Genomic DNA, 19,957 nt, shown 5'->3' with positions numbered 1-19,957 from the left:
CCTTCTGCCGAGCCCGTGGCAAATGAGATGGCGACGAAGAATAGGGCCGGGAGCCGTGAACAAGGTTCATGCTCGGCACGGAGTGGGCTCGGTCGTACCACAACGAATTTCTATGTTCGGCCTGCTACAGTATGACTTTTTTTGTATCTTATCGAGACGAATTAATAAATCATAAAAATTTGACAAAAATTAATAAATGCGAAATTTTTTGAATGGAGGAAAAAAAAGAGAGGCCATACTAATCTACTTTAGTTGCGTTGACGCGAGCAACAAATCGAGACGCAAAAGACAAACAGCCAGTTTGACTCTCCTCATTTTCGGAACGAAAATCGCCCAGTCATTCTCCGGTGGTGGCGCCGCCGCCGAAAAAATTGCTGGTACAGTAAAGAAATGGCGGGAACCACCGTGGTTGTGTTCGATTTCGATCACACAATGATCGAAGACAACAGCGACACCTGGTAGTGGACCAAATGGGCCTAACCCCTCTGTTCAATCAGCTTCGTCGTACATTACCTTGGACCTCTCTCATGGCTAGTATTCTCTTACTATTCCCAATCTATTCAGTTGTTTTTTGTTTAAAGAAAACTTCTTTAATTTGAAGTCGATTGTTAGTTTAACTGTATTTGGTTAGACCATCTCCAATCGTTATTCTATATTCCCATAAACAAAATTTGGGTATGATTTGCGTGTAAAGCTTGGTTTAATATGAATAATTCCAATGGTTGTGCATCAAATCTTTCAAAAGTTCCTAATTTGTCCCGCAAACCCTTTGTATGAATTTTTCACGTAAGGGTTTAATAATCCATTCCTTACTCCTTTAAACATTTCATCAAATACTTCTTTAGTATTTTCAAGCTCATCCTCAAAAGCTTCTTCACCAAATTTGGTAGAAAACTTGTCTCTTGGTTTGAAAGAAAAAATCTGGTTTCTTGCTTAGTTTGATACCCTCTTGTGAAAGAAATGGAGCACATATTTTGCCCTTTCATTTTCTCTCATCCATATTTTCAATTTGTTGAAACATGCTGGGAACCGATTACGGAGGTTTACTTATAGGTCTTATTATCAATTGTAGGACAGGATGATGGAGGAGCTCCACGCAAGAGGGAAAACAATTGAGGAAATCACGGAGTGTTTGAGGCGGGTTCCTATGAATCCCAGTGTAATTTCAGCCATCAGAAAAGCCCATTCTCTGCCTTGGTACTTTTTCCTAGTTAGTTCATTCTTATTTCGGAAGTAAGCTGGTTATCTAACCAAGAAATATTTATGAAAAGATGGAATGTGGTTATTTCAGGTGCGAATTAAGAATAATCAGCGACGCGAATCAGTTCTTTATTGAGACAATCTTGAAGCAATTTGGGTTGTTTGATTGTTTCACGGAGATAGTTACAAACCCTAGCATTATTGAAGGAGGCAGGCTGAGGATATTCCCTTACCATTCCTCTCCTCATGGTTGCAGTTTATGCCCTCCCAATTTATGCAAGGTATTCTGTTTGGTACCATTCAGCTTTTTATGCTTCTTTTTAACTGATACATTGTTCTCTTAACGGTAATTCGTATCGAGTTCTTTATTTCTCAGTTTATTTAGTTTTTGAGATGCTTTGTATCGAGCTGAAGTTCTGCTTGTTGTCATGAGATTCATACTGGCAGCTATTTTCCCAGCCCCACGGCATAGGGTGGAATCTCAATCGTTTCACCGAGCACCGTTTCTTTTAGATAAAAAGGTGTTACGACTCTATTGGATCAAGTCATAACCCATGCTTTCCTCTAGTATACTACTATGGAGAGACTAAGTTCAATTTCAGTGATTGGACTCTCATACGAACGCTGCACATACACATGATATAACACCATACACCACACATCTATGTCCCTGCGTAGAACTCATATTTTCTGTTGGGGGTGTTCTCTATATTCATCTGTTGACTTTGAACACTTTCTGTTTGGTTTTTTTCACAACAGGGTCTCGTGATAGAGCAGATCCAAGCTAAAGGGAAGATAAGAATGATCTACCTTGGAGATGGAAGAGGTGATTTCTGCCCAAGTCTGCAGCTTGGAGAGGGAGACCATGCGATGCCAAGAAAGGATTTTCCTTTATGGAAGAGGATTTGTGATAACCGCACGATTATCAAGGCAAAGGTCGATGAGTGGAGCAACGGAGAGGAGCTTGGGAGGATTCTAAGCCAGCTTATTGACACAGGCACCATATAAGGAAACTTGGATACTTCGTCACCGCAATTCACCATCCGATACGTGTATCATCTGAAACTTTTCAATGTTAGACTAGTACTCTTTGGGTTGACGTAGAATGACTTTGGATATCATTTTCCAATATTTCGCATCAAACTTTAAAAAAATATTTGAGGATTGGGTTGTAACTCTGCAAAGAGAGCTAGATTATTCTCGTGGAAGCAATATAACAACACGGTTTTCTTATGTTATTCTTGCTCTTGCATTCAACATAGGCACCATGGGATTCATTCCAAAATGGATAAAAGACCGTGGTAATTCCTCTTTGGTCTCCTTTCTAGTCGCCTTTTCGGATGGTTAAGACAAGTGAAATGGAGAGAAACCATAATCTTCCCGACAAAAGGTTTACGTTTCTATAATTCACATATTAGAACGTTCTTCCTTTTTCTTTCTATCATATATCCTTCCCCCATGAGAGACGAGGAAATTGGCTCGGGCAAGTTTCGGGGTAAAGCTCTTCCATATCTCCATTAGGAAATTGGCTTGGGTTGCTAGGGTCTATTTTATCTGGCAAAAGAGGAATTGCAGAGTATTTCAAGGCATTAGGAGGCCGTTATCCTCTGTCCTCCATAAAACTATCCAGTTTCAAAATGTATAAAGGCTTCTCCCCTTAACATTGCTCTCTGCCATGCTTGGCAGTTTAAGTCCTAGGATTTTTTTTCGTCCTCTAATTGATAATACACTCCAACAAAGTCATTGATATTTCTGGCTGTCTAGAAATAGGAAAGTCTTCAATAATATCGAGCCCAATCCTTATGAAATCTGTTCCGGTAGTGTAAATTTTACCACTGAGATCACGACTAGTTTCGCAGCCCTTAGTTGTGCCACTGAGAACGGGAAAGCTAAAGTTGAATACAGACAGTAGCAGTGAAAGAAACCCAGGACAAGCTGTGGACAACCATGTTGCTCCCATGGGTTCCTCATTCTCTGATGTTTAGTCTTTTCCTACCGATAAATAATATTGTTCCCTTTTTGTCAGAAAAGATAGCCAAGATAACAACATAATGGACTCATCGGGTATTTTCATTAACCAACAAGTTGTGAACCACGATTTTTTAATTGTCTTCATTCAATTTTTTTGTGTCTGTTAGTTTCGCGCCAATTTTTTTTTATGTATTATTGGTTCTCAATGTGAGGAATCGAAAAACTAAAAAATTATGACTTTTATACAACCATTTGTTAAAAATATCCAATAAAAAGACCAAAAAACTGACTTTTTGAACTTTTCCTTGGATTTTTTTTAAAATACTTGTGTAAAAGTCATAATTTTTTACTTTTTCGATTCCTCTGGTCGGGACGAATCAATATTATATGAAAATTTAGCGTAAACCTAACAAATGCAAAAAAAATAATTGAATAAGGAAAAAAATAAATTGTGGTCCACAACTTCTTGATCAGTAAAAACACCTTGATCTCCATCTTTCAAACAATGAGAGGATTTGAAATGGAATAATGTTACGGATATAACATTTTACAACACCAATCGTAACATCTATATGGCACTGCATGATTGGTAATTGCAAAATAGTTTCAAATTAAGTGATTATTTTTCTATTACCAATCATGGTATGACACAGTTGTAGTTGGTATTGTGTTCTAGCACACCACAGCACTAACCACAATCGTCTACATGGTACCGCATAATTGATAATTGCAAGTAGTTTCCAAACGCTGAGATCTATTCATAAATCATAAATCTAAAGTAGATGTACCACTTTGAGGTGGAAAGTGAGAACCAATCTCGACCGTTTGATCAAAGTCTACTGAAGTCTACCGTCAAAAGCCACATAAAGGTAGTAGATTTTTCTTTCTTTCTACATCAACTTTTGGAAATTTAGTTGCAACAGCTAGTCAAATTTCCACCGTATTAGTTAGTGTGTCATCATCATGTTTGGAGAGGATGCGTTGGGATTAGCAGATGCAGACCAAAATCGAGGAGAAACCTAAGGTCCCATCGCAAACGAAAAATTTTCAATACAGAGGGATACCATATGGTGTTCGCTCGGTGCATCCGAGCTGTCCATTTAATTTTTGGACGGCATGGATTTAGAGAGAGAGAGAAAGGAGAGAAAATATTGGGGTGGGGTGAGATGAGAGAGAGGGTTTCAATCCGAGCCGTCCAAAAGTGTATTGAACGGTTCGGATGTGTCGAACGAGTACCACGTGTAATATACCCATCCGGCACCCAAAAATTTCTCCATTGCAAAACACACATCAATAAAGACTCCTTGTTCTAAACGGGAAATCCTAAATCCTAACGAAGCCAATCAAACCCCTTCCCCCAGCCCCACCCCAACAAAGAAGGTTAAAAAAATTAAGCGAATAAAATCCGATGGAAACTAGCACTAGCAGGGGGATGGGAGAGCCGCCCGGTGGTGCGAATGCCTGTCCGAGGGCTGTTCAACTATCCCTAGCGAAGACCATTCACCTTCGCATTCAAAGACCACCGTGGTAACCAATGGTTCAATTTTAATCTGTCTGGCAAGGCTCATCTTTAGTTTACGGGCTAGAGACAACTTTAAAAAGCTACTAAAAATTACTCTTAGTAGCTTTTTGTTTTTTCCTTCGATGCTCCTGCTTTTGATTTGTTCATGGTTTGTCGGTTAACGCAAGAAAGCGCAATGAGATGATATGCATACAGAGTGTTTACTTCTTGTATAAATTACCCTTTTAACCATAAAATTGTTTTTAAATTATTTATCTCTCTGTTCCAAACGGTGAAGAAGTCCATACAAGAGGATGAAGTCTTTCCCGTATCGACTATATTTTTATATTTTTTTGATTTCTCATATTGGAACAAATGATATGACGCAATAATTTTATCCGAATCTCGTAAAAATTAGAAGAATATAACCAACAAACTATGCAAAAAAGTCACAAAAAAGTTTGACCCGCGGGGCAGTTAAATCATGGAGAATTTACTTAGTGGAGTCGCGGACTACTTGGCTTCATAAACATCGAATGCCACACTTGTCACTTTTTAGTTTTTCTAAACCGTGGTTTGTATTATTCATTGATCTTTTGTTTAATTAAGGAGAAAACGCCTTCGTATTTGGACAATAGGAAGTTTCTAATTTGAGTCCAGTCAACTTGTGAGCTGTTTAAGGCAGCTTCCAAAAGGCATTTTAAAAGATTTTTAAATTAGCCGAAATCGGAAAACTTTTCAACCTCAGTTTATTTTTTTAATAACAAATCAAGCACCTTTGTACATAATTTTTAAAGTTTCTTGAATTATCCACGGAACTACTTTATTTTTTATTCAAAAATTATACTTCTTGTTGAATTTAACTATTTTTATGGAATGGAGAGAGTATACATATTTTTCTTTTCCATCAACTTTTGAAAGTGTAGTTTGATCAACTAGTCAAATTTTGGCTTTTCAAGAAAAGGAAAAAAAAACTAGTCAAATTTCACTCTTAGAGTGAGTTTGGTTTGAATTAATTTGGTTTAAAGAAAGTTCGTTTTATTAACTGCTAGTCAAAAATTAATTAATTTAAACATTCATCTTAACGAGAGAAATGAGAAAAAAAAGAAAGGAATCACGATTGAGAAAAGTTCTGATAAGAGGACATTTAAGATAACGATAACGAAAGAGTTGTTTCAATTTTTTTTTTTTTTGGTTTTTTGCGAATTATCTTTATTTTGTATCGTAATTCTTTACTTCTTAAATTGTCCCGTTAAGACAAATTGTTAATTAAAAAATTAAAATTTATTTTGTATCGTAATTCTTTACTTCATAAATTATCCCGTTAAGCCAAATTGTTAATTAAAAAATTAAACAAAAATTTCAAAGAGATTCAAAAGGAAAATATAAATATTGATCCTTTCAAAAAAGAAGAAGAGGAAAATAGAAATAAAATTTAGTCAAAGGGCGGCTTGTCTTGAGGATTGGAGTGGTTGACAGTTGAACCCTTTAAAAAAGGGTTCACGCAACAGTGTTAAGTTTTTCAGTGCTGACAAGAGTATTAGAGGTAATAAGTGGAGAAAAATAGAAAGAAAAATAATTGAAAGTAAGGAGAATTTTTAAAATTTTTTTTTTTAAAAAGTAAAACAAACAAGGCACAACAGCTAGTCAAATTTCCACAGTATTTAAGACGCATTGGGATTTAGCGGATGCAAACCAAAATTGAGGAGAAACCAAATTTAGTTGAGTTGATTGTCTTATTTCTCTTTCCAGTGGTAGTCAAGATTCGAGGCTTCAAGTCCCGTGGAGAGCATGTTTAGAGTTCAGAACTATGGATGTACATCATTTGAAAAAAAAAAAAACCAAAATCTCGAGATTTAAAAAGAAAATGATTGACACCGACCAATCGAATCCATTTTTTGAAAGGGTTCATTCATTGGGAACCCATGAACCCCTCTTCTTCTATAAAGGGTCCTGTTAGTATAAAGCAAATGTACCTGGACATTTTACCCTGCCGAGAGGGTATAAAAAAGGAAGAGGGTAGGAAGTCCAACCCAAGCACGCTAACCATCTGTTGAAGATAAGCAGCCCCCTTCCCTTCGGCCTGTCCGTAGAGAAGGAAAGTAAAGTCCAGAGACCACTCAATCCCAATGAAGCCAATCGGCGCCTGCATCTTTGTGGTCTCTTTTTTGATGATATTCGCTTCCCTGGTGAGGTTTGATGTCTTTGTTATGCCGCTGGGAGGGTCGAAAATGTTGGTCGTCGATGTCTCCATTGGGCCGTATCAGTGGCTGGGCCGGTCGCCTAGCCACCATGAAGTACTAACACCGGTGCAGTTACTGCTACGACTCCAAAACCACCACCACCATACCCAGGCGGCGACGACAACGACGCCGCAAACGTCGCTGGCGATGGACCAGGAGGTAAAGAATTTGAAATATTGGGGGGTCTGGAATTTAAAGTGACCCTTGCTCTCCAGTGCTAAAATCCTGATTCACTAGCAGTAGAAAAATTTGCTAAAATCCTGATAATAGTAGAGAAGTTCGTATTCGTGAATTATATAATTTTGACCCTTTAATCTTGCAATTCCTGTTGTCACTTCTGGTTGTAATTAAATTCTGAAATCATACGATTGACAAAATTCCTTTTGCAAAATTTCCACGCCTTTAATGGACATCGCTGTGAATGCTAGCTAGCATCCATAGGTGTCCTTAGGTCCTGTTCTGCCAAATGAAAAATGAAAGAAGTACTTATCTTTTGACATAAATGACTTTTTTTGTAAAGCGGAAAACAATTACTTGAAAAATAAAAATTTTAGCGGAACAATGCCTTACTGGATGTAGATGCATTTGCATTTAGAGTCTTTGGTTCAACGCAATCTATTAAGATCTAAATATATGGACTTTTTAAGTTATGATTACTATTTTTTGTAGCTTAGTTTTCAAACAATACCCGTATCATCCACATCTGTGAATTTTAAACCACGTTTTCCCATGAGTATTACTTCACTAAAGTTCTGGGGTGTTAATGTCCATTGGGTTCTGCCTTTGATCTTTTCCGTACTTCGGGACTTTGGCACCATTTTCAAAGCAATCGGGTTTTAGCTGCCTCAAAAATGTTACGCGCACAACTGTTGAACAACATTCGTTGTCCAAAAATGCTACACGCACAACCGTGGTGCAAAACGTTTTGCACAATTAATCTCTGACCGTTCATTGTAGTAATTAATGGTCTTCTTTCTTTCATTTATGACTGGTAATGCATTATTTTTAATCCGGAGCGTCCAAAATACATTTGGACGGCCACAATTAGTTGCACAACCAACACAATAGTTGTACGTGTGGCATTTTTGGTGTAGTATCCAGACGTACATTTAATTTTTGTCCTACACTTTGAAGACCGTTGTACAAAAATTAAATGTAGGTCTGGTTACTACACAGCTATCAGAGGTAGTCATTTTTTTCTTTGATTAGGGACTTTATGACATTTACGAGGCTAATTAATTACTTATTAGGACACCAGCGTCTTCTGTGTGTGTCACTTCGGGAAAGATTGACTGATTGAGTATCATGAAATATTCTTTCCAAACTAGGAGAAGAAACAAGTGCAAAGCGGCTCTACTGCATCTGAGAGGAAATCTACAAGAGAAACACCAGACAGAAAAGGGAGAACTTTTAGTTTATTCAGTATCGAGGATCTCCGACAATTTTTTGTCGATGAATTGATAGTGCTGTTTCTGATGTTGTTTATGTTTGTATATCGTTTGCAATCTGTCTTGCCATCTATCTCGTGTTCAAAAGTATCACAGCTTGTTAGATCTTCACCAAAAACAGTAGAAAAACCGAAAGCACCAGAAAAACCAAAAGAACCAGAAAAACCGAAAGCACCAGTAAAACCAAAAGAACCAGAAAAACCAAAAGAACCAGAAAAACCGAAACCACCAAAACCAAAAGCACCAGAAAAACCAAAAGAACCATAAAAACCGAAACCACCACCTCCACCTCCACCTCCACCTCCATATCCATATCCATATCCATATCCATATCAAAGTTACATCCCTCCAGAGGATCTTGAACAATATTTTGGCCTTACACGCAAGGATGCTGCGGCGAGACTCGGAGGTAAATATTGCTTGCCATCTCTCTCTTGTTTTCAACCATCCCAACTGTGTTACTAGATGCTGGATTATTGTCTTGTGGAAGCAACATTATGATACTGATTTCGTACGTTTCTTTGCTCATGCAGTTAGTGTCTCCAAGTTTAAGCGCATGTGTAGGTGGCAGGGGATTATGCGGTGGCCTGGGGCCAGGGGCGGAGCGAGAAATTTTGGTTAGTGGAGTCAAAAATAAATTTATATGCACTTAAAACAAGTTGGTGCAATTTAGAGATTTTTTGTGGGGTCAAAATAGCTAAATTATACCTATTCCTATGAAAATTTGGGATCAAATTAGTAAAAATTGGGAAAAAATTATACCTATCACAAGGGAAATTTGGCTGCCAGTAGGATCGGCCGCCCTCCCTTGTACCCATGTGCCTCCGCTCCTGCCTGGGATGGGAAGCAGTGGTAGTGGTAATTCTTCCCTCTCTTTATAGTCTCGTATTTGGATAGTTGACAGGAAGGGAAGAGAAACCATGGTCCCCCAAATAGCCAATCTTTGAATCTTTCCTAAAGTTAAGGGAAATAAAGGGGACGTGAGTCATGGTTATTAAAGGCATCCTTAACATTCTTATGATTCACACTATAAGACCTTCTTTCCTTTTCCCTATAATACCTACATTTCCCATAAAAGGGTTAAGGATAATTCAATTCTTTCCCTTCTTTTTCTCTCTGATACCTATATACAACTATTTGTTTCTTTTCTTTTCTTTTATTCTCATTCCTACCTAATTATATCTTTTACTTTCTCCAAACAGTTCTGAAACCCTCTGATCCACATGATAACCAATTTTGTTCCTAAATCTTACTGACAATAGGTGTCTATTTTTAATGACCGATATAATTGAACCTTCTTTATTGTTCTTTCTATCATTTCTCTTTTTCTCTTTCATTTTCTCTCGTATCTAATTACTTATTTCCTTTTCTCCAAACAGTCTCTAAACCCCCTGATCAACATGGAGAAAGGAATACATCAACCGCACGCAAGACGCCATCACATAATGTGCAGACTAGGATGGAGGTTGAACTGTTTGGTCAAAATGAGGTGGCAAATGTGTTTCGACGAGATTTTAAGGAAGGCCCAATTGCTTTGAATACATCTACTGCACGTGAGACGCCACCACATAATGTGCAAACTAGGATGGAGGGTGAACCTATTGGTCAAAATCAGGAGTCAAATGAGTGTCGACGAGATTTTATGGAATGCCAAATTGCTCTGAATACAGAAAGTGGTTTAATAATGGGTATCATGAAATTTTCTTTCTAGTATCCATTTCTCTTCTTCTCTTTCATTCCCTCTCGTACATAAGTATTTCTTTTCTTTTCTCCAAACAGTCTCGAGACCCCCTGATCAACATGAAGAAAGGAATACATCAACCGCATGTGAGACACCATCACATAATGCGCAGACTGGGATGGAGGGTGAACTGTTTGGTCAAAATGAGGTGGCAAATGTGTTTCGACGAGATTTTATGGGAGGCCCAATTGCTTTGAATACAGAAAGTGGTTTAATAATGGGTATCGTGAAAATGGCTTTCCAGTATCCATTCCTCTTTTTCTCTTTCATTCTCTCTCGTACATAATTACTTCTTTTCTTTTCTCCAAACAGTCTCGAGACCCCCTGATCAACATGGAGAAAGGAATACATCAACCGCATGCGGGACGCCGTCATGTAATGTGAAGACTGGGATGGAGGTTGAACCGGTTGGTCAAAATCAGGAGGCAAATGTATTTCGACGATATTTTACCGAACGCCCAACTGCTTTGAATACAGAAAATGGTTTAATGTTAGGTATTGTGAAAACCCCTTCTTTTCATGATTCTTACCCTGGTAATTATCCTATTGATTACAAAGAAAGTGAAAACGCAGGGAGTTACTCTGAATGGGCAAGTCAAGTGAATGATCAATCAACTTTGCCCACTCCTTATCAAAATCACAATGCTCTTGTATTTCCCCAGCCTCAAATAACATCGATGCTAAGTGAGAACAGGGGTGGTCCAATAGATTGGACGAATTCTTTGGCTTCACAAGCAGAGCCCTTTTCAGACAGACACATCTCTGGATCTAGTAATTTGGCATTTCCTACATGGTCAGATCAAGCGGCTCCTAGTCAACATGCGGAAGGTCAATCAGTGCAGTCCACTGTTTACCCAGATCACAATGCAGTCCACCGTTTTCCGGAGGGACATGCCTTTGAATCTATTAACTGGAATGCGCATACAAATTCTTTAGCTTCACAAGCAGAGCCCTTTCCAGACAGACTTGTCTCTAGAACTAGTAATTTGACATTTCCTATATGTTCTGAATCTTCTGATGCAACTATCCATTTCTCTTCTTCTTTTTTAGTATCTTTCCAACCTAATTTTTTACCTTTCTTTTCTTTTTCCCTAACAGTCTGGAGACTCCCTGATCAACTGGAAGGTCAAACAATGCAGTTCACTGCCCATGCAAATCCAAATGCTCTTGGGCTTCCACAGTTTCAGATAGCATCGTCCCAGGTGCCAAGTGTGAATGAAGGTAGGATAGCTTCACAAGTTGAGGCCTTTTTTATGGGACATGTCTCTGAGTCTAGTAATTTAGCATTTCCTGTATATTCTGATGCAGCAGCTCCTAGCCAACCTATGGCTACTATTCTCCCAGAAAGGCAAGGTCCGAGGTCCGTGAAGGTAAAGGCAACATATGGGAATGGGAATAGGATAATAAAATTCCCGCTCCCTCTCACGTCTGGAATTAAGGAACTGATGCAAGAAGTGTCAAAGACACTGGACTGGGAGCTTGGTAGTTTCGATGTTGATTATAAGGATGAGGATGGGGAGTGGATTTCAATGGCCCGTGATGATAATGTAAGTGAATATCTGCAACTTCTCAACTCATTAGGAAATCAAGCAACCAAACTAGAGGTTCGTAAAAAGGTTCCCGATACCACGGATATTTTTTAAACCTGCGGATTATTGAAGCAGCAAAGACCATAGTTGTGTTAGTTCTAGGAATAATATTACAAGGTTGATGCCAATTCCAAGTTCCTTGTGTAACGATACATTTCCTTGCCAGATTTTCCCCTCGAACCTGCTAAATTAAAATATTTCCGGTAATGCTGCCTTCGTAGGGACTCTCTTTGTTTTGGCCTTGGTTTTACCTGGATTTAGCCTGTGATATCAATGCATAAAATCTCATTCCATTGAGTATCTTTTATATCATTTCCTGATGCGGGGATTCGTCGTGTTCACCATCATTGTTGCATTATCTTGTGCATGGTGACGGGGATGAGATTTTTGGGACCATAGGCCCTGTACGTTATGGTTTGTGGGGTGCATTGATGGAAGAGCTCAGTCCTAAATTGTTGTTTCTGCAGTAGCTATCATCAATCATCAATAAGATTTTCTATCACGTTGACAAAGAAAGAAAAAACTTAAGCCAAAACAACCGCCCTAGTAATGTACAATCCTGGCTCAATACCGAAGTCATTTTCCATTGATTTGAAGTGTACAAAACCTTCTTCCACTGCCTCTGGGCTAGCAAGCCGCTGAAACCGCAACGGAAGTCTCTCCGCTAGGCAGCAACCCTGCCGTTCTGATTTTTCCGAACACAAGCAACCGGCTATCCCCTCCCTGTCTCCCCATTACTTGCATATATATATCTGTATAGAGTTGAGTTTTGTTTACCCTTCATTTAAAATGGTGAACATTTTCCTCTTTTTTATTGATTGAAATTGTGTGGATTCCATCACAAAGTGTGTAGATCCCACCATAAAGTGATGTCTTACTTACCAGAAAGTGTATTGCATGGGTGAGACCTATACCATTTGAACCAATAAGAGGGAGGGTAATGTTCACTCTCTTCTAAGGAGGATGAACAAAATTGCACTCACCTGTATATCATCAAATAATGCCACGACTGAACGTTCCTCTTGGCAGAGGCGTCTGTACATTGAGGATTTAGTGGTCACATGAACACCCAATAATATTTATTTTGCTTAGAATACATGTAAAAATGACAGACTAATCTTGTTTTGAACGCCCAATTCAAATATCAATGAACCCCCAATTCTAAAAGTTTTGAACATCTAACCCAAAAACAATTGAACACCCAACCCAACTAATTAAACACTCAACTACAACTCAATAACAGTCCATCAATGCAGGTAATTCATATTTGAGTACCTAACACATTACTTCAAATAAAGCTCACAATCCGAATGGAAAAAAATTAAAAAAAAGAAATCTATTGATTTAAGTATTATACTTTGTATTCTCTCTCCATCTCTATTGTCGATAGTCTAATTGTGTTAATGTTGCATTCGTGACAATAACGACTTTATTATTTTTTGTCTAGTTAGCTTATAGATTACAAACAAAGCTTTAAAAAATTCAACTACATGGCAAATCTCCGTTAAACTTGGATAATATTCCTTTGAATTTAAGACTACGATAGAAAATTTCATCATGTCAACCTAACGAACAATATATTTTTTTAAATGTCGGCCCCAACATACTCGCTACAATTTCTTTCAAAAGAATTTTAGTAAATTAATACGCCGGTTAAATATTGGCACAGAATATGAGAATTCGTCTAGGACAACTATAAAATTCAACACCCTCTATTCTCGAAACATTGTCTATTACGTAATATGACAACTTCTAAAAAAAATTAAAATATACTCCCTCCGTCCCTATTTTATAGTCCAGTATTTCATTTTGGGTTGTCCCTTAATAAGTGTCCATTTTGTAAAGTTAGTGGGTAAAAATTGGTGAATTTTCCATTTTGCCCCTAAAAGTAGATTCTATTTTAAAAAATTAGTGAGTAAAAGTGTAATGATGATGGGTAAGTAGGAAAAATGGAGGAAAAAATTGATGTGAAAGGTATAATGATGATGTCTTTTCAATAAGTTGGAGTTACGAAGCAGAACACTTAAAAAGGGACGAAGGGAGTATATAGTATATATTTTTAAGTCCTCATTTCACCTCATAGTTAATTTTTTTACATGATGGTTAATTTTTTTTGTCTATATTATTTATACTAATAAATGAGGTTATGCACATATATTATTGGTCAATACATCAGCTCATAGAGTTAAGGTAATTTCTAAACACCCTATTACAAATTCCAGGAGCTGTCACCGCCCCTTGGGCAATCTAGATTTCCCAGCAAGCATCTCTTATACTCCTCTTTTTCTTTTCTTTTCTTTTTTTTTTCTTTTCTTTTTTTTTTAAAAACACTGTGAACTTGTTTAGTTCATTGTTTCCAACATAAGATGAAAAAATCAAGAGAAGATGGCCCTATCTCAAGTCCAAGCGACTTAGGGCTTGCACCGTAGTGAACGTGTGCTTCCAAAGTAGTTGCGGAGTGACAAATATATGTCCAGGATAATTGCTAAGGACAATCTGAACAATTTTTTGAAAACTATGGAAAAATTTAATATTATCATTAACAAGTTTTCACTGTGAATTTTTCACAATAGACCCTAATGAGATATTGCAATTTATTGTACAAATGTGTACGCCTACCAGATGAATATGATTTTTGGTACACATGAAATGCTTAGGATTCCAGAAAAATGAACGGTTTATGTCACAAACCTAGACGTAGAGGACTCACAATTGAGCGCACTTCGGGAGTGGAGTGCCTTGGAGCACTACAGTCCACAGGAACCCCAAGTCTCCCGGAGAGCTGTCCGGTGTTTGCGAATCCAAACCCCAAGTCTCCCGGAGAGCTGTTCGGTGTTTGCGAATCCGAAAGAAAATAAGGACAACGACACGTCGGTGAAAGTCTACACCATACAGAAGGGGAAGAAAGGAAACAAACAAAAAACAAAAAGGGTCTACACCGTACGGAGAAAGGTTTGTTGGGATTCACCGGCCGGCGACGTTTGAGGAGTTTGGATTCAAGGGATCCAGAAGATGAGGGCAAAAAATATCCGACTTGGTGAATTTTGAGAGTTATAAGGAGTTTGACAAGGAGGTAGGCAAGGCTTGGACGAGGTTTTATTGGTTGTACGAGCCTCCTGGTACTGATAGATCGAGCTGATTAATTAATTGCTGCCATTGCCAACTATCCTAAATTTGACATCTCCTCCTTGGAGCTGAAGAATAGGTTTTACTCTCAGGTTCTTTCCATCTCTTTCCGTGAGTCTGAGCTGAGCTGAAAGTGCTGATGGTTAAAGTGAGAGAAATCATCTTCCTCCGAAGAGCCCAAGTAACTCTTGGATCCAACACGGTTCCCTTAATAGATCCAAGTATATTTTTTTTGAACAAGCGAAGAAAAATTCTATTAATAGAAGAGGAAAGAAGAGTACATATTAAAAGCTAAGAGAAAGCATCACAATGCAAAGAAATCCAAGTAGCCTAGCAAAAAAAAAAAGAAGAGATCCAAGTATATATTATGTTAATATGTTGGCACACTATGTTCATGTATTGTGAAAATCATGATAATTCTAGATTCTATAATTATTGGGTTGTTCATTATACGTAACACAATTACGAAAACTTCATGTATCGCTGCTATGGCAAACGATCCTAAATTTGAATCAATACATTGGTAGAAGGTATATATTCAACTTCTAGGATTGTTATCCGTAATCCGGCCCACAATGGATGCAATTGGGCTGCTAGAATTACTGCTCCAAGTGAAGTCGAAACAGGGTTGTTAACTGACGAGATTGTCCTCGCATGGAGGTATTGGGGCAAAATGAAAGTCTCGGCCGTGAATCAATCATATCTTTCACTATGCAGAATAGGAGAAGCATGAAGATTAACGGTGACATCAGCTAAATCGTCGTGGATTTTTTGTTTTGCCATATGACAGAATCCAGTTCTTCACGTACTGCGCTTTCAATCCATTGTTGAATCAACAGATTGGAAAGCTCCGTGAAAGTTCTGATTCTGTCGTGGAGAAACAAGAAATCCATGATATTTCCAGTTCCTTTCGCCATCAATTCTCCTGCTTCTCCTATTCTGCCTATAAAAATATGAATGATTTACCACTCAGACTCTCATTTCACCTCCAATCCATGCGAGGAAAATTTCTTCATTCAACAAATTAAAATTGTTTCATATCCAAAATATTTTCTGTTTAATGTTTTATGCTTCAATTTCCAGTATTGAATAAAGATCGGATAACTGTTTTTTGCATTCTACATTCGATTGCGTCCAACAACATTTGCATCCATCGTCAGCTGAATCATGAAAAATGATCAGGGACGTTATAGTCCACCTCGCTATCAAGGTATTTATTCACGTGATTTTGATCTTACGAGTTGGTCCTCCTCCTTTGAGCTGGAAGATTTTCCGTTCTCCGCTAATCCCTCCTTGATTGCGATTAAGGATTTTAATCACTGTGCTCGTATGCTTCCCAATCTCAAGAATAAGGTTAGCTTTTTGTTTATATATGTAGACCACTGGTTATTAGTTTTTTAAGTGCAAATTGTCCAATGGTTAGCTAGTATTAGTAAATTTCACAATGTTGAATTATACTGTTTTGATGACACTTGATTTAGTCGGGTGGTCTCGTTTAGAACTGACCCTTCAATTAATGACTTATCAATGCTACTCCATATTTTTCTCTTTTTTCCCATTAATTTTTTTTTGCTAAGCTAAAAGGGTGGAGGAGGGGACGACTGGGCATAGCAACCCTCTTCTGGGTGTGATCATAGGGATGCCAGACTCGCGACGGTTCCCGAAAGGGACCAAAGAGTCATAGCAACTACAGCCCCACTAAAGACTTAATAGTCAATTTGCAGCTCAATTTGGAGTTCTTATAGTCAGTGCTAACCATAGTTAATTAATATGTGTGAATGAGTTTTATGATGTCGTTGCTTTTGTTTTTATCTAATCCCATTGCTGTTGTGTTATTTTTGCTGCCGTTGAGGGTCTCACGCTTGTTGAAGTACGTTGATCATGGCCTGTTGTCGAGCTGTGGTGATAAGTAGATCATCGTATTTACTGCTCCCTCCATTCCAAATTGATAGTCCATTATTCCATTTTGAGTTATTCCAAAATGATGGCCCTTTTCCAAAAATGGAAGGAAAATTTTGGTGATTTTCCAAAAGTGTCCTTCACAGGTGAATATAAGTGTTATAAAGTAGATAAAATATATGAATAATGGTGGAAATAATAGGTATTGTAGGTGTAATCATTGCATGTCCCCTTAAATAGTTGGAATTTCCAAAAGGGACTCTCAATTTGAAACGGAGGGAGTATTTACCACTAACCACAGAGATTGACATGATGCTGCTCTGCTCTGCCCCGTTAACATGGATATTTACACTCATATGTCCTGACCCCAGCATGTAGCCTAATTACCAGATTAGGGAGAGATTGTGCAGCCTGATTCATTAGAACAAAAACCATATTGGGGTTTATTTTTGGCTACAAACAATAGGGCATATTAGAGAGGCCTTATTGTGTTAGTTCAGAGAAGAAAAATATGAGAGGCATCAAACGGTGCATGATTGACAATTGAGAGAGTACTTAGTTAAGTTGATCAATGACAAGAATATCATCGATGATTTTGATATTCCAGACAACAACGCACGTCTAGTGAAGGCATATCAGAGCGGGATTAAATAGGGTATGCTTAACTAAGAGTGAACTGAGTATAGAGTATAGATGATTTGACATTGCCGGATGCTACAGAAAACAAAGCTCATCTTGTCAAAGCATATTAGAGTCGATTTGTTTTGCCTCTTTCCAAAGAGCCAAATAAGGGAGAGGCATTAAAGAGATAATGCGTTACTAAGAATATACTTGGTTTGGAGAATCTTCAACAACATTGTGGTGGTAGACGCAGTGGGGAATACATGATTCGTACATAGCAAGCAAGTGTTTGATCAAACTCCGGTAGAGGTGCTGGATGTTCTGAGCAATGACCGCGACAGTCTCGGAGTATATCGAGCTATGTGTATATACTTTTAGCTTAACTTACACACACAAATTCTTTATGTAATTTCAGGCTCTCAATAAAACATGCTCCATTCACTGAATATGTAAAATGTTTATTGGGTTTTCAATTCCACCCTGGCTTTTTAGTTTTTACCAATAGTACTGCAGCTACAAGCTCTCCTGTATCGTCAAGAGGAGACGTATAACCAGGAACTGGCATACTTTATCTTTGCTTGCCAAAAATTATTTGCCTAAAGTACTAACGCTAAATTAGGGCCCTCTAATTATATCTTACGCGAAAACTTTTGTATAACGTAGTGTTTGAAATCACAGAAAAATAAACATCCGATTTTAGAGACGTAATCCAAAATTATATTAACAAAAAATGGAAGTAGATAGTCTTTCGTTTTCAGTTTGACTCGCCCTTCTCAATTATACAAACAATTGGCCTATATTAAATATAAACAATACATAAGAGTAAGAACATCTCCAACCCAATACTCTATTTGAGAGCAACAAAATAATGTAATTTATTCTAAGAGTGATTGTGAAGGAGTTCACTATTCATGTTTACTCCAACCGTATACTCTATTTTCTACCTCCTTATTTTTCAAAAAACTCACTTTAAAACTCAAATAGTTCGCTCTATCACTATAAAATATGAATTCTCATTTTTCAAAAACTTTTCAAAAATAGTTGAGATTGGTCTCATGTTAAAGATAATGAAATTGTCTTTTAATTTGAATGGTATGAACTTTATAACAAACAGAAGACAAATATATGTGTAAATTACAAGTTATACTCATTTTAAAACACAATAATTCTAGCACCACATCCAAACACACACCCACATGTGTGGGGCCCACCACTCATGTGAGTGTGGGTGTGTGTTTGGATGTGATGCTAGCAAGGTGGTTTATAACATGGGGAGTGTTTTGGGGGTTCTCCTCTATATTTCCCGAAAATCCTAAAGACCCTGACCGTGCACGCCCTAGCACGCAAGGTCCAAATTTTGGGTTCTGCATGGATAATTTGAGTCATTCAATTATTTTAAGATAATTTTTTGAGCGGCTCTTGAAATTAATCAGCTCAATCCGATACTTGTAAGTGCTTTATCCAGTCTTTCATTTTTTCATTAAGGTTACAGAATCAAACACCTACACGTATAGTATTGAGTTGATTTTTCACATCCCGCTCGAAAAATTAATTTAATGGCACAAAATATCCGTGCGGGATCCGGAATGGGCCCCGCGTGCCAAGGCGTGCACAATCGGTGCACACCTGGTCGATGTCCATAGCAAGGGTTGTATATTTTCTCACATCCTCCAAATATAGATGGTGAAACTCTCATCCTCTCAAATAGAGAAGGGTTGAGAGAATGGGTTGGAGTGATATGGTACTCTCATGGAGGTATAAAGTATGAGTTGGAGATTCTTAAGGGGTTGGGAGAGAGATAACTGAGAGAATTAAAGAAAGAAGAAGAAAACAAATCAGTGGCCCATCAGAGAGAGAGAAGAGTGTTTGGAGTTAGAGCTTTCGTTTATGCATGTGAACTAACTACATTATCCCTTGATGTTTGAAAATTGAACCAATGAAATGGTGTGATGATAATTTTATGATGCTAGTCAAAGTCCTTGAAGGCATTCAAGAAGTTATCGCGTCGATCGAAGAGTCTTTTTAAGTTTTTAAGTGTTTTTTAAGTTTTAAGAGTCAAAACACATTTTTCAATTTGTCTATGGTAAAGTCTTTTTTAATTTATGTTTTGAAAATTGTAAGTTTCTTTCCCTATTCTTGGAGAGTTGTTCCAAGGCCTATAGATTCCTTTGTTATGAATGAAATCCATAGTTTGTGTGTTTGGCTAGTGAGAAATTTATCTTTTTATTTCATTTATGTATCTCTTAGGTGGATTCCTTAGAGTGGTGAGCGATTCCTACGCATGTCTTGTATCCCTAGTTAAATCATCGGGTGGTGATATCTGTTACCCGTTGGCTTTCTAATTTAGGTGGTGAGCATTTATCTGTTTATCCCTTTTTACGTTTTCTTACTTCCCACCTGAAAAATCAGACATCATTTTATACATGAGTAAAAGCAAATAAAAAGAGAGCACAAAGAGTATGGTTCTGACGTCCCATGAAAGAGTGTCAAGCATAATTCAATTATACAAAATAATAACCATATGAGACAAACCTTATGCTTCAACAGTGGAGTGATTTCGGACAAAATCACCAAAATAGCACAATTAAATAAAATATATATGATCCTTGTATATCAAC

General features: G+C 37.7%; 4 protein-coding genes across 5 annotated transcripts in view; all 4 read left to right on the top strand.

Moving 5' to 3' along the window:
- Positions 1–19,957, top strand: part of LOC131326911 (uncharacterized) — a 106,619-nt gene that overhangs the window by 60,693 nt on the left and 25,969 nt on the right. The gene's annotated exons all lie outside the window — the stretch shown is intronic.
- On the top strand, positions 583–2,433 carry LOC131325786 (inorganic pyrophosphatase 2-like). Its single transcript, XM_058358235.1, has 4 exons — positions 583–675; positions 1,073–1,197; positions 1,292–1,481; positions 1,960–2,433. Exons 2-4 carry the CDS (start codon positions 1,079–1,081, stop codon positions 2,206–2,208), a joined length of 558 nt encoding a protein of 185 aa, XP_058214218.1. The 5' UTR covers positions 583–675; positions 1,073–1,078; the 3' UTR covers positions 2,209–2,433.
- Positions 6,645–8,261, top strand: LOC131325789 (uncharacterized). The gene is made up of 2 exons (XM_058358239.1): positions 6,645–7,074; positions 8,166–8,261. Exons 1-2 carry the CDS (start codon positions 6,802–6,804, stop codon positions 8,205–8,207), a joined length of 315 nt encoding a protein of 104 aa, XP_058214222.1. The 5' UTR covers positions 6,645–6,801; the 3' UTR covers positions 8,208–8,261.
- Positions 9,193–11,961, top strand: LOC131325772 (uncharacterized). Of its 2 annotated transcripts, none has more exons than XM_058358215.1 (7): positions 9,193–9,221; positions 9,743–10,051; positions 10,143–10,325; positions 10,417–10,599; positions 10,678–11,085; positions 11,203–11,325; positions 11,416–11,961. In XM_058358215.1, the coding sequence occupies exons 1-7, from the start codon at positions 9,203–9,205 to the stop codon at positions 11,745–11,747; spliced, it is 1,557 nt and encodes a 518-aa protein (XP_058214198.1). In that variant the 5' UTR covers positions 9,193–9,202; the 3' UTR covers positions 11,748–11,961. The 2 variants fall into 2 exon arrangements, with proteins under 2 accessions (XP_058214198.1, XP_058214197.1); XM_058358214.1 differs by having other exon boundaries at positions 11,413–11,961.

This window comes from Rhododendron vialii, chromosome 5a, assembly GCF_030253575.1.
Source record: "Rhododendron vialii isolate Sample 1 chromosome 5a, ASM3025357v1".
NCBI lineage: Eukaryota > Viridiplantae > Streptophyta > Magnoliopsida > Ericales > Ericaceae > Rhododendron > Rhododendron vialii.
Note: the sequence above shows the minus strand (reverse complement) of the source record. Positions and strands in the feature narration are given on the sequence as shown.

Coding starts and splice junctions, on each gene's coding strand:
- LOC131325786 (XM_058358235.1), top strand. CDS start 1,079: ATGATGGAGGAGCTCCACGCAAGAGGGAAAACAATTGAGGAAATCACG. Junction 1,198..1,291: donor AAAGCCCATTCTCTGCCTTG/GTACTTTTTCCT, acceptor TGGTTATTTCAG/GTGCGAATTAAGAATAATCA. Junction 1,482..1,959: donor GCCCTCCCAATTTATGCAAG/GTATTCTGTTTG, acceptor TTTTCACAACAG/GGTCTCGTGATAGAGCAGAT.
- LOC131325789 (XM_058358239.1), top strand. CDS start 6,802: ATGAAGCCAATCGGCGCCTGCATCTTTGTGGTCTCTTTTTTGATGATA. Junction 7,075..8,165: donor CGCTGGCGATGGACCAGGAG/GTAAAGAATTTG, acceptor ATTACTTATTAG/GACACCAGCGTCTTCTGTGT.
- LOC131325772 (XM_058358214.1), top strand. Junction 10,326..10,416: donor AGAAAGTGGTTTAATAATGG/GTATCGTGAAAA, acceptor TTCTCCAAACAG/TCTCGAGACCCCCTGATCAA. Junction 11,326..11,412: donor GGTGCCAAGTGTGAATGAAG/GTAGGATAGCTT, acceptor ATTCTGATGCAG/CAGCTCCTAGCCAACCTATG.